This window comes from Neopsephotus bourkii, unplaced genomic scaffold, assembly GCF_033783945.1.
Source record: "Neopsephotus bourkii isolate Nb327-2 ecotype Australia unplaced genomic scaffold, CSIRO-AGI_Nbou_v1 NB_491, whole genome shotgun sequence".
Lineage (NCBI taxonomy): Eukaryota > Metazoa > Chordata > Aves > Psittaciformes > Psittacidae > Neopsephotus > Neopsephotus bourkii.
This window is the reverse complement of record NW_026900992.1, coordinates 60,518-74,030: the sequence shown is the minus strand read 5'-3', so window position 1 is coordinate 74,030 and position 13,513 is coordinate 60,518. Positions and strand designations below refer to the sequence as shown.

The following is a 13,513-nucleotide window of genomic DNA, read 5'->3' as shown; positions in this document are numbered from 1 at the left end:
TGACCTGGAGCTGGCAGTGCCATGAGCTCAGCTTGGGCACTGCTGCCACACTCTGGGAGTCAGAACAGCACTGAGGCTTGGAGGTGGATGGGGATTGAAAGTCGATGGGGATTGAAAGTCAATGATGTTGCTCCAGGGGCTTCCTGGGGCTGTGCTCAGCAGCACCACTGCCACTTTTGCAGCCTCACTCATTCCTTCCTTGCTGGCAACACTAGGTGTGTCTGTTTGCAGAGCACCTGCAATGCTTTAAAACGGCCCCGATACAAAGGAACAATATAAGAACACAAGCCATAGGCCAGGCCTGCACCTCTGGCTGAGTGAGAGGCTCTGGAGCTCTCCCTTCCAGCAAGCCCCCACCATGCAGCAAGGATGTGGTGATGTCCAAAGGGGACCACAGGTGGACTCACTGGTGAGAATGGGGGCACCTGATGGCCAAGCTCTCTTGCTGCTGGGAGGCCCTTTGGGCTTCTGTTGCTGCGTGCTGAAGTTGATCTGGGTGAGGTGACTGAAGCTGTTGATTTTAGAAACAGATACAAAGAGCTTAAGGGGAGCACAGTCGTACCCACATGGCTAAAGCTACCGAGGACCCTGAATGGCCTCCTGTAAACTAAATGCCCACCAAAAAGCCATCTGAGATTGTGCTTTGGGAAGAGATAAAGGATTGAGAATGAAGACCTTGGGCCCACTGTAGGAGAGGAACTGGTTTGAGACCATCTTAAAAATCTGAACATGCACAAGTCCATGGGTCCTGATGGAATCCACCTGTGGGTCCTGAAGGAGCTGGCAAATGAAGTTGCTAAGCCGCTGGCCATCATATTTGAAAAATCATGGCAGTCAGGTGAAGTTCCCAACAACTGGAATACGGGAAATATAACCCCCATTTTCATGAAGGGGAAAATGGATGACCCGGGGAATTACAGACCAGTCAGTCTCACCTCTGTGCCTGGCAACATCTTGGAGCAGATTCTCCTGGAAGGCATGCTAAGGCACATGAAAATCAACAAGGTGCTTGGTGACAGCCAGCATGGCTTCACCAAGGGGAAATCCTGCCTGACCAATTTGGTGGCCTTTTATGATGGGGCTACAGAACTGATGGACAGGGGTAGAGCAGTTGAAGTCATCTACCTGGACTTGGGTAAAGTGTTCGACACTGTCCCACACGACATCCTTGTCTCTAAATTGGAGAGACATCAATTTGATGGATGGACCACTCGGTGGATAAAGAACTGGCTGGACGGCGGCACACAAAGAGTTGTGGTCAATGGCTCAATGTCCGGCTGGAGACCAGTAACGAGTGGTGTCCCTCAGGGATCAGGGTTGGGACCGGTCTTGTTTAACATCTTCGTCGCTGACATGGACAGTGGGATTGAGTGCACCCTCAGCAAGTTTGCTGATGACACCAAGCTGTGTGGTTCGGTTGATCCGCTGGAGGGAAGGAATGCCATCCAGAGGGACCTTGACACGCTTGTGAGCTGGGCTGATGCCAACCTCATGAAGTTGAACCATGCCAAGTGCAAGGTCCTACACCTGGGTCGGAGCAATCCCAGGCACAGCTACAGGCTGGGCAGAGAAGAGATTCAGAGCAACCCAAGGAGAAGGACTTGGGGGTGCTGGTCCATGAGAAAATGAACATGAGCCGGGTTCAGTGTGCGCTTGAGTCCAGAAACCAACCCTATCCTGGGCTGCATCCAAAGGAGCGTGACCAGCAGGTCCAAGGAGCTGATCCTGCCCCTCTGCTCTGCCCTTGTGAGACCTCCCCTGGAGCACTGTGTGCAGTTCTGGTGTCCTTAACATAAAAAGGACATGGATCTGTTGGAACAAGTCCAGAGGAGGCCACGAGAATGATCAGGGGACTGGAGCAGCTCCTGTATGGAGATAGGCTGAGAAAGCTGGGGCTGTTCAGCCTGGAGAAGAGAAGGCTGCGTGGAGACCTCAGAGCAGCTTCCAGTATCTGAAGGGGGCCTATAGGGATGCTGGGGAGGGACTCTTCATTAGGGACTGCAGTGACAGGACAAGGGGTGATGGGTTCAAACTGAAACAGGGGAAGTTTAGATTGGATCTAAGGAGGAAATTCTTTCCTGTGAGGGTGGTGAGGCACTGGAATGGGTGCCCAGGGAGGTTGTGAATGCTCCATCCCTGGCAGTGTTCAAGGCCAGGTTGGAGGAGGCCTTGGGTGATACGGTTTAAAGCGAGGTGTCCCTGCCCATGGCAGGGGGTTTGGAACTGGATGATCTTAAGGTCCTTTCCAACCCTAACTATTCTATGATTCTATGATTCACAGTGCTGGTCGCAATGGGGAAGGGGGGTGTGTGTGCTCCCTAATTGCAGGGGGAAGGAGCTACCAAACCACCAAAACAAACCCACAGATGTGTTTAATTAAAAAAAAAAAATCTTTGGGCTTAACATGTGGTTGTGTTGGGCACCCTTTGTGGGATTGGAAAGGTTTCAAGGTGACTGAGGCAGTTTCCTGGCCTCAGGCATGCCCATACTTGGGTGCTGCCATCGGTGCTAGGTTGTTGGGAGAGGATAAATTCATCATGCATGAGGGGCAGGCAGGTTCAGCTGCATCAGCCCCACCAGCTCTCCCAGCCCCTTCCACCATCCTGCACCAGCATTATTGTGCTGGCTCCTGACACTGTGATCCTGAGCCAGCGGTGCTGGGATGTTCACCAACACTTTCCTTTTTAATAGCAGGAAAACCTTTTCCTCCATCCTGAGTCAGCAGAAAGGATTTCCCTGGGTTTCCCTGTTGTGGCTTTGGCTGCACTCTCTGCCCTAAAGGAGCAGGTGAAAACTGCCAATGCCACGCTGCCTTCCAGGGAAGAGCCGGCATCTCCCTTCTCACAGGAAAGCACACTTCCAGCATAGCCCTGCATGTCTCTGGGAACAAGCTGGAAGGAAAGATTTGCTTGAACTTCTGTGGTTTGCCTCCTCCTCTTTCACCACAGCGCCCGCCAGCCGGCAGCACCGCAGTTACTCTCCACCTTTTTCTTTCCCACTTTTTAACTTCCCTTCTTTTTTTCCTCTATTTAGAGCTTGCCTAATGGTTTCTCACCACAAACACCGCTGGCAGCGCCTGGGAAACAGGTTTGCTAGGAGAGGAGCTGCACTGAAAGCTCAGGAACATCGAGCAGCAGCACTGTGGGACCCACGTCCTGGCCTCTAAGCTGGCATTGACCATGAATGGGGGATATGCCAGCGCTGGAGAACCTGCCTGCCGATTGTACAGCTCTCCCCGAGCCAGGTAATGGCTGTTCCGTTTAATAACTAAGAAGATGGGTTTGTGTCTCTGAGCAAGATGATCACCAGATGAGGTGAGATGATGCCAGCCAGCACTTACTGTTGCCAACATCCTGCTGCTCGGGGGTGCTCTGGGAAGCTGCTTGTGGGGCTCAGTGCAAGAACAAGCTCAGAGTTAACTTTTCTGGGGCTGCAGGAATGGGGCAGCGCTGACTGCTCGGCTCCCAGGGAGTCACGGTAAAGCAGAGGTGTCCGCGCACACCTCGGGGGGATGGAGCTTGTCTGCATCGGTCCCAGTTTGCACAGCGAAGTCCCTGGGTCGCGAGGCAGCACGGAAGCCACAGGAGCATCCCGAAGGATTTGCAGCCTCGTACGAGGCTGGAGCTCGCGTTAACTCCCCAGAAGCCCCTCCCGGGGAACACAAGCGGTGCCCGGCAGCCCGGTCGCGGGCGCTGGGGTTCGGCCCGGGTGCCCGGCGAGGCACGTGTCGATCCTGGGCTGTGAGCTCAGTTCCGTTCTCCACGGGCTGGGCCCGGGCAGCTACCGGGGCACGTCCCTGCCGGCCAAGGCGCTCGCACCCGCGGCTCTGTCGCGGGGCTCGACGCGGGTCCGGCCCCCACGTCCGCCGCGTCGGGCGCGTGACGGGCTGTCGCACAGCGGCGGGTGCGCACCAGGACCCCCGGCAGGGCGCGGGGGACGCCGGGGACCCGGGGACTGCAGGGTCGGGGCACCGGGACACGGGGAGGTGCGGGACGCGCGCGAGGGGCTCCCAGGTCCGCGGGGTGCGTGGGGCCGAGCCGCGGGACCCCCCCCCGGGAATGGTTCCTCCTGGTCGCGCTCCCCCACTCTGGCGGGTGCGAGGCGCCGCCGGGCCGGGCCGGGCGTGGTTACGTCAGGGCTGGCCCCGCCCCCCGCTGCGGCGCCAAGGGGCGGCCCTCGTTCCGCGCCCGCCGGAGCCGGCCCCGGGGTGGGGGCGGGCAGCGTCCTGCGCCGCGCCGAGCATGCGAGAGCCGGCGAGCCGGGCTGCAGCGGCCGCGGTGGCGGAGCCATGCTGCTGGCCTCGGCCGTGGTGGTGTGGGAATGGCTGAACGAGCACGGGCGGTGGCGGCCCTACAGCCCGGCCGTCAGCCACCACATCGAGGCTGTGGCCCGCGCCGGGCCGCGGGCAGGCGGCAGCGTGGTGCTGGGCCAGGCCGACAGCCGCCTGGCGCCCTACATCATCGACCTGCAGTCCATGCACCAGTTCCGCCAGGACACGGGTGAGTCGCCCGGGCCGGGCCCTCCCGCGCTACCCACGCGTTGGTTTGGCCGCTCGACCTGGCTGCACTTTGCACCGGGCCCCCGGTCTGGCCTTGCCGTTGGACGGCGGCCGGGACGCAGCACTGCCCTCGGCTCTCGGCTGCACGGTGCTCCCGGCTTCGGACTTGAGCTGCGCCGTTCGGTGCCGGCCCGGCGGGGCCGGACCTTGCACCGCATCGCGCTGACCGCTCTGCAGTTGCTCGGCACCGCGCCACCGGGCCCAGCCAGCGCTGCCCGCCCTGGTCCCTCGGGCAGCCCCACGCTGCCCTGCCCGGTCAGCTGCTTTCCTGCCTGCCACCATTGGTCCGGATTCGTTCTGCATCCCAGGGCCCTTGTTGCATTGCACTGGTTGGTGTGGAGTTGCTTTGCTGCCAGGTCCGGTATTGTATGGCGTTGCCTGACCTGGGATTGCCTTGCACGGTGTTGCACAATGCTGTGCTGCCGGGCCCCATACTGCATTGCCTAAGCCGGAGCTGGGCTGTACTGCGCTGCCTTTCCCAGTCCTGTATCACATTCTGGTGCCTTGCCTTGCCTTGCTTTACGTCCCTTCCATCCCATCGCCCGCTCTGCCTTCATGTTGCTGGCTTTACTGTGCTGCTGGGTGCTGCACTACATTACACTGCTTGATCCTGGTTTGCACTGCCCGGTCCCATAGGGCACCTGGGTTTGCCTTGCACTGCCCTGTGCAGCTTGCCCTGGAATAGCACAGCTCTGCTTCTCAGTATTCAGCACCATGCTGCTGCCAAGCCCTGCCTGATGCTGCCTGAGCCCATGCTGCCTGGCATCACCTGCTGCCAGCTTGTGTTATGCTGTCCCGCCTGGTCCCCAGGTGCTTGTCATATTGTGTGCTGCCCAGCCTTGCCTGTTCATTCCTGGTCCCATATGGGGTCGTGTTACCTGGCCTCCTCCCTGCTGCACCTCCCTGAGCCCTGTTGCACATTGTGGCCTTTTCCTTTCCTGCCCCACAGCCCCTTTGTGTGTGGAGCCTGTCCTCTGCAGACCCTGCCCAGGCTGCGCTCCACCATGCCTAGCTGCCTCTGTGCTACCCTAGGGCTGCCGCCAACCCCAAAGACCCTGTGCTATGCAATTCTTGTGGGCCAAATTAAGGCATAGGCAGGTGGGAGGTCCCCAGGGTGATGGTTTGGACAGGTGAAGGGGTATTTGGTATGTGGGGGAAATGAGCAGGCACTGGGGGGGTCCACAGGGTATGGTGTCTGGAAGGGCTTCCAAAGTGATGGGGCACATGTGGTCTTGGATGTGGGTCACAGGCATCCATGGGGAAGAGATCGGCACAGGGGATTTGTGTCCCCCAGCATATGATGGCCACAGGGAGGGGACCAGCCAGTTTCCTCATCCCTGGGGTGCGGGGTGTTGGGTGCTGTGGGGTGCTGGAGACTTTCCTTTGTCCTGCTTCCCCCAGCAGCCCTGGGGGCTGGTGGAGACCCTCCCCTGCCGGGGGGTGTGGGGATGAGGGAACTCTGCGGCAGGGCTGGGGGCCAGCTTCTGAGGGCTATTGTCACCAGGAAGGAGGCCTGAATGGGGGATTGTTCTGTGTCTCCCTGGGTTGCTGGGGATGTTGGTATTTTGGGTCATTAAACAGCTCTGATTTGGGGGGGGTCGCGACCCTGGCAGGGCCTGAATAGCTATTGTCCCTTTTCTTCCCGTGCTGAATGGGAGGCCGGCTGGCCACGCTGGTCTGGGGGGACGCCTGGCATTCCCACACCACCGCCCGGGGACCGACAGATGCCACATGCCGCTGCTGCCGCCCTTCTCGCCTCATGCTGGATTAGGATAAATTACCGTCCCGCTCCCCTCCGGCCCTCTTTGTGCCGCCAGTGCCAGCAGCTCTTCTGCCCCGGCTGTCCCGTGGCAGGACAGGAACAGTGGTCTGGCTTCCCTGGGGTGCAGCTGCGCCCCATTCTCCATAGCAGGGTGCTAATGTAATTAGTGCCAATAAACAGCTTTTTTTTTTTTTTTTTTTTTTTTTCCTTTTTAGCCCACCTTTTCTTGGAATGTGTTCTTGTATTGGGGCAGGTGGTGGTGACTGCTCCCGCTGGAGAGGTGGGGGTAGAAAAGGACTGAAATTCTTGCAGGCTGTGCGAGACACGTGGTGTAAAGCTGAAGCAGGCGGCTTAGTATTTCTTCTCTTTGAGCCTTCTTGTTCCTGCTGCTGGCAGTGGGGCTGAGCCATGGGGGTTTGCGTGAGTGTGGAGGCAATGATGCTCATGAGCTCATCCCACCCATTAACCAAACAATTCTGGGCACCAGAGGCATGCTCAGGATGGGACCCCAAGGCTTGAGCCTGGCCACATTCACCATTGCAAGGCTCAGAGCTGCTCCTTAAATCTTTTATTACCCCTCCTGCTCTGGACCTGGGAGGGAGATGGGACATGGCAGGCACTGCAGGAGTCTGCTGCCTACATGCCTGGCTTCATCAGGCTCCCATGGAGGGCCCTGGGAACAGGTTGGATTAGCCAAGTGTGTGGTTCTGTTTCCCCATCAGGGCTGGGGCTAGGAGGGCAGCTGCCACAGTAGACCAATGGCGTGAAATCTGGCCTTCCCTCACTGGGTGCACCCCAGTGCTATGTGTTATACAGCCATTGGGCTCCCTGGCCTTTCAGGTGTGGCAGTGGCAGGGCACTTTGCAGGCAGCAGTGTGGCTACACCAAGGCACAGCAGTCCCCTGGCAGGGTGGAGACAGTGGCTGAGGCAGGAAGCCAGAAAACTGTCCTGTCCCCCTGTGGAACAACACTGGCAGGGCAGGTTGGGGTGGTTTTGCTCCCTGCCTGCAGGTGGATGCTGGCGCCAGAGCCTGACAACATCTCTCACCCTCCCTCAGGCACTATCCGACCTGTCCGGCGCAGCTACTATGACCCATCTTCAGCGCCAGGCAAGGGAGTTGTCTGGGAGTGGGAGAATGACAGTGGGACGTGGACGCCCTACGACATGGATGTGGGTATCACCATCCAGCGTGCCTACGAGAAGCAGCACCCTTGGGTGGACCTGAGTGCCATTGGCTTCTGCTATGTCATCGACTTTGCCACCATGGGCCAGATAAACCGTCAGACCCAGCGCAAGCGCCGTGTTCGCCGCCGCCTTGACATGGTCTATCCTCTGGTCTCAGGCACCCTGCCCAAGTCACAGTCCTGGCCGGCCAGCCCTGGTGCGGCGGCAGCCCCCCCAGTTCCAGCCTGTGCCTGTCCCCAGTGTCTCCTGGTCATGAGTGTCAAAGCCACTGTGTCAGCTGCTGGCTCTGGCACTGCCACCCTGCAGACCCGCAAAGTCCCCCCTGTGCCACCCGCCACCTCCAAAGCAGCAGTGCCAGCCCCGGGGGCCAAGGCACCCGACAGCGTGGCTGCGGTGCGTGGCTCACTGAAGCCGCTGGCAGCCCAAGGCAGCCGGCGGCAGGCAGCCAGCACGCCGGCCTTGAGCTCAGCCAGCGCCACCGCCAGCCCCCCTGGCGCGGGCAGCAGCAAAGCTTCCCGCCCTGGCCTCAGCACCCTGAACCGCAGCCACCTCCAGCGCCTGGCCATTGCCCAGTCCCGTGTCCTCATTGCCTCTGGGTGAGTCCTGCCACGTGTGAGCCAGAGGGTAGCTGGGGGAGAGCAGGGTCAGTATGGGGTTTGGGTTGTTTTTTCCCTGGGGCACAGAGGGGCAGCAGCCCCTGGGGGCTCCCCGCTGCAGGGGTGCGATTGCCCCCGAGCCTGGTAGGAGATCTCATGGTCTTCAACCTCCTGTGGGCAGAGAGCTTTGCTGGGCCCCTCGCTTTCCACACTGGTGCCTGGGGACTGAAGCAGGGATGGGGTGGCTTCTGCATCTCAATGAGTAGGTTGAGGCTGCTCTTTCTCTCGGTGGCAGGGGATGAGTGGGGGACTGCAAAAGGCCCAAAGAAAAGCCATTCAGAGAAGGGGTCCCTCCAGACCCCCACCCTCTGAAGACATTTTTTTCGAGGGAGTGGGCATTTAATGAGCCTGTTTCTCTCCTTTGTCATGGCTCTGCCATGAGCCTTCTGTCACAGCCTGCCCCCTTTCCTCTCCCTCTCCATCCTCCCCCTTCCCTCCACTCCTGACCTGGGAAACTTTCCCATGGAAGAGAGCCCTAAGGGGAGGGGAGAAAGAGCTGTGGCAGCAATGTGGCCATAGGAGAAAAGAGTTAAAAACCAACAGACAGGCCCAGGGAGCAGTGACAAAAAGGGGCTGTGAATGGAGGCGCAGGCAGGGTTTCTAAAGAGTGAGAAAAGGCGGCGGTGGGGCAGGGGGGCATGTCGCCCCATTGGGGGATTTTCTATTTCCAGCCTGTTCAGTTGCTCAGGCAACTATTGTCTGGCCCTGGGGCCTGTGGGGCTGTGGGTGCCTGCTGCCAGCCCTGACGTGCTCTCTGCTGGCTCTTTGTAGGGTCCCCACCGTCCCTGTGAAGAACCTCACAGGCTCTAGCCCCGTCAACCCAGCACTGGCAGGTGAGGGTGGGGTGACTGATCCCCCTCCCCAGGGGGAAGTCAGCCCCAGCTGGCTGTTTTCTGGGGGAACATCTGGGCTTCTGGGTGCTGCTGGGTGATCAGTGCCGTTTCGCCCAGGGATCACAGGGATCCTAATGAGTGCAGCCGGGCTACCCGTCTGCCTGACGCGGCCCCCCAAGCTGGTACTGCACCCCCCTCCTGTCAGCAAGAGCGAGATCCAGTCCATCCCTGGCATCTCCCACTCTTGCCGCAAGACCACCAAGAAACAGGCCAAGAAGGGTAAGAGGAGCTTTTCCACTTGGCTTCCCTACCTGGTTCCCCTGTCCCCTCCTGCTGCTCCCAGAGTGGGTTTCCAGCATGCTGCCATCCAGTTCCTCTGACTCTTGCTCTCCCGCAGGTAAAACTCCAGAGGAAGTACTGAAAAAATACCTGCAGAAGGTGCGGCACCCGCCGGATGAGGTGCGAGCAGCAGGGGCTGTGCTGGGCTGTCCTGGGGTTCTCTGACCTGGGAGTGGCGACTGGAGACATGGGTGACGCCTCCGTGCCATGCAGTGGCCTCCCACTGCCCCTTGTGGCTCTGCCCTGCCCCCATCCAGAGAGGATCTCTGTGCCACACGCAAGTTGGCCAGCCCCTGCAGCCGCCCAGGGAGGGGGGCTGGTCCCTGGGCAAGAGCTGGGCAGCTCACCAGCCCCATGGCCTTGGAGAGGCTCTGGCTACATCCATCCTTCTGACCCTTCTCCTCCTCTTCCATGCAGGACTGCACCATCTGCATGGAGCGCCTCTCCGCACCCTCTGGCTACAAGGGACCCCAGACAGCCATCAAGCCTGACCTGGTGGGGAAGCTGGTGAAATGTGGCCATGTCTTCCACCTCCACTGCCTGGTCGCCATGTACAACAATGGCAACAAGGTGTGAGACTGTGGCCCTGCTCCGTGACTGTGTTGAGGTCCACCTGCCCTCAGCAGGACAGCGCTCAAATCCTGGTGTGCTGGAGGGCCCAGGCCTCCCTGCTCTGATAGGGAGTTTAATTTTTAGCAGCAGCAGGACTGCAGAACTGTTCAGTCACAAACCAGGCTCGTGCGGGTGTTTTTCTCCCGCTGTGCCCAGTTTTGCATCCCTGCTTTCCTCCCGTGCTTAGTGAACTTTGATCCCTGTGTGTTTGAGCAGAGCTACCTGGTGTCTGGTGCCAGGCAGTGCTTTTCCAGCAAGTGCTGGGTTTTCCTGAGCCCCCCTGTGCTCAAAGGCCTTAGGAAAATGAGCTGTTGTGCTTGAAGTCCTGAGGAAAATGTGTTAATGCGTTTCACATGGCTTGAGGAAATTGAAACATTTGCTATATTTTCCTCTTTGAAATAAAAATGTAAAAAACCCAAGGCAGAGGTGGGGAAAGTAGCAAGGGCTGTCAAGCTGGTGAGGAAGAGGAACACAGACCTTGGGGGTTTGGTTGAAGTCAGGTCATTGTAGCAAATTTCTCCAGGCCCTACTCCTGCATCCCAAGTGCTTTTGAAATTACTGATTTCATGAGGAAACCATCAGCCTGCGCTGCTCAGGGATGACATGTCCAGTCTGGCTCATTGCTGGGAGATCCTGGTTTCATTATGTTCCCTTCTTCTCTCAGGATGGAAGCCTGCAGTGTCCCACCTGCAAAACCATCTACGGGGTGAAGACGGGGACACAGCCCCCAGGGAAGATGGAGTATCACATTATCCCTCATGCGCTGCCTGGCCACTCTGACTGCAAAACCATCCGCATCATCTACAACATTCCCCCAGGGGTGCAGGTGCGAGCCAGCCCCATGCCCAGTGGAGTATGTGTATGGTCCTCTGTGGGAACTGGTGGCCCTTGTCATGCCTTGGCTTGGGGCTCTGGGTTCAGTAATGTGTCAGGAGCTGCATGTCCATAAGGATGTTGTGTGTACGTCTGCATGGAAGCACTGGCCCTGTCTGCTTAAGTGGCAGGGGCGCAGGCGGTAGAGTTTAGGGTCACTGTGCTGGATCATGTCCACCCAGCACAGAAGCAAGCAGTTCTGCATCCACAGAGGCTGGGGGTTACCTTGTGTCCAGAGCATCCCTCAGAGCTTCAAAAGGATTTTGTTCTTCCAATCCACACACTGCAGGGACCGGAGCACCCAAACCCTGGGAAGAGCTTCACCGCCCGTGGCTTCCCGCGGCACTGCTACCTGCCGGACAGCGAGAAGGGCAGGAAGGTAAAGGGCAACCAGGGTGGCCCGAGCCAGCCAGGGCACACTCAAGGGTGTATTGAGGGGGAGAGGGAGCAAGCAGCTACTTGGAGCATGGGGAAAAGCAGGTACAGTTTATGTAGGCAAATTTGGGTGGAGGGTTTCCCCACAGCCCACCCATCATGCTCTGCAGGAGCCCAGTGATGTTCCTATGCACTGGGGGAGCTCTGCAGCCTGGTCCACTATTCTGGTTGTGTTAGGACCCTGTGCTGGGATCCCAGGTTCCCTGGAGGGCTTGGCTGTGGGTTGCTCATGTCGCCGGGGTGTACTGGGATGATCAGGCGTGCCCTGAGCAGAACTGAGCTCTCCCTCCAGGGTTTGCCTTGCTGCCTGCCCCAGCTCTCCGCTCCACAGGTACTGAAGTTGCTGCTGGTAGCCTGGGACCGGCGCTTGATCTTTGCCATTGGGACCTCCAGCACCACAGGCGAGTCAGACACAGTGATCTGGAACGAGATCCACCACAAGACAGAGTTTGGCTCCAACCTCACTGGCCACGGCTACCCCGACATCAACTACCTGGACAATGTCCTGGCTGAGCTTGCGGCCCAGGGCATCACGGAGGAGAGCCTGGCACAGGAGAAGGACTGAGACTGCAGCAGTGAGGCCAGGGAAGGGACACCTGTGCCACTCCCAAGGATAAACCTGCTGGGGAAACCCACCTGTGTGCTTTGCAGGGAGCACCTTGAACCCCTGCTCCTAGTGGCACCCACCCAGTGAGAGCATCTGTAGACTGGCTGGGAATCTGAGAGAAGGTCCTTTTGGACATCCCGTTTGCTCCTGTGGGAAAGCCTTGCCCTGCAGAGCTGCAGGGCTTCACGCTGGCCCTGCCATCCCCTCTGCCTGGTGTCCTGTCCCACTGCTGCTGTGCCAGGGGCTTGGGGGGTGCCAGATTCCCCTCTCGTCCATGGATGGTCTGAGCCTGGCTTCATGCCCCTGACATCCATCTGGAGTTGGGACCTGGCCTGGGGTGGGAGCGGGGCCATGGGAGTCCCCCTTGCTCTGCCTCTTCCCTCAGCCATCTGTTTGTTCATTTGTCCTGTCCGGTACCTCCCCACTGGTCTCCTGTGTCCATGGAGGTTGGGGGCCCCGGTCTGCTCTGGCTGGCCCCTAGCCCTGTGCCCTGTTCTCTTGGCTGTGTCTGAGCTGTGCCCTGCAGGGTTCCCTTGTCTGGGCTGCTCCCGTCCTGTGCCAGGGAGGGAAGGGCGGGGGGGACACACGCATGCTTCCTGGCCCATCTCCTGCCCTCCCTTTAGTGGGTTCCTTGAACTGTTCGTATGGGGGAATCCCCGCGGTGAATTTTTATATACCTCGTGTTTGGGGGTTTTCGTATATATGTACATATAGGTGATGGCATTCTGTGAGGTTGCCTGGGGGGGAGAATGCGATGCTGTGGCCAGGCTTGGTGGCACTTGGGGTGGTGAGGGGACAGGGGCAGCACTGCTCCCCTACTGTGGAGACCCCCACCCCAAAGAGGGTCTGTGCCCCATGGTGGGGCTGTCACCTGTGGGTCCCCATGGGGCCAGGCGCAGGTGGGAATCATTTCCCCTTCCTGCTAGGTCCCAGGCCCATCCCCAGAGACCCCTGAGGGAGGAGGCAGCCAGTAGTTAATTGTCACTGGTTTTGGGCTGGGGCCAGGGAGGGTGGCATGGGAGGACATTATGGGTGATGGGCTGTTCCATGGGCATCTTGGCGTTCCTGCCAGGCCCTGGCCACTTCATAGGGCCTCTCAGAGCCACCTGTGAGAGGGTGCTGGGGAGGTGCTGGCAGTTCTGGGAGTCCTGTGGGGCACTCCCTATCGGTGGGGTTGACGATGTTCATGTCCCTGTCCCACAAGGCCCTGGGGTTAGAGAGTGGAGCGGGAGGCAGTCCCAACCACTGCCCGTGCTGACCCCAGTCCTGCACTGCTGCTCCCAGGGCTTTGGGGCTTCCTTGCCCATTTTGTTGCATTCCCCTCCTGGTTTTCCTGGGGGGTCGCCTCACCCCCCTGTCCCTGGGGACAAAGCTGCGGGGGGGGGGGGGGGGCTGTCCTGCTGTGCATCGTTCTGTTGTCGTGGCTGTTTTAACTCTCCCCTGCCTGGGGGTGCGTTGGCCCCCGCCAGCCGCCCCACGGAGCGAGGGCTGGGGGTCAATAAAGCGGATGGCGGGGATGCTCGCTGTCCCTGCACGGCCTGGCCTCTCTGTTGTCTTCTGTCCGTCGTCTGTGTGGCCAGGTGAGCGAGGGGGCACGGCAGGGAGGGCCGTCCCCTGATGCCCCTTTGCATGGGGCTGCCCCCAGCCTTCAT

General features: G+C 59.4%; 1 protein-coding gene across 1 annotated transcript; it reads left to right on the top strand.

Moving 5' to 3' along the window:
* The first annotated feature begins 4,162 nt into the window (after positions 1-4,162).
* On the top strand, positions 4,163-13,398 carry DTX4 (deltex E3 ubiquitin ligase 4). The gene is made up of 9 exons (XM_061350428.1): positions 4,163-4,499; positions 7,379-8,102; positions 8,934-8,995; positions 9,113-9,274; positions 9,393-9,454; positions 9,752-9,904; positions 10,611-10,772; positions 11,109-11,198; positions 11,586-13,398. The coding sequence occupies exons 1-9, from the start codon at positions 4,289-4,291 to the stop codon at positions 11,817-11,819; spliced, it is 1,860 nt and encodes a 619-aa protein (XP_061206412.1). The 5' UTR covers positions 4,163-4,288; the 3' UTR covers positions 11,820-13,398.
* Positions 13,399-13,513: the final 115 nt, after the last annotated feature.

What these genes read in the sequence shown, in the direction of transcription:
- DTX4 (XM_061350428.1), top strand. Translation starts at nt 4,289, where the DNA reads ATGCTGCTGGCCTCGGCCGTGGTGGTGTGGGAATGGCTGAACGAGCAC. An exon ending in TGCGGCACCCGCCGGATGAG is followed by an intron (nt 9,455 to 9,751) that starts GTGCGAGCAGCA and finishes TCTTCCATGCAG; the next exon opens with GACTGCACCATCTGCATGGA. An exon ending in ACATTCCCCCAGGGGTGCAG is followed by an intron (nt 10,773 to 11,108) that starts GTGCGAGCCAGC and finishes CACACACTGCAG; the next exon opens with GGACCGGAGCACCCAAACCC.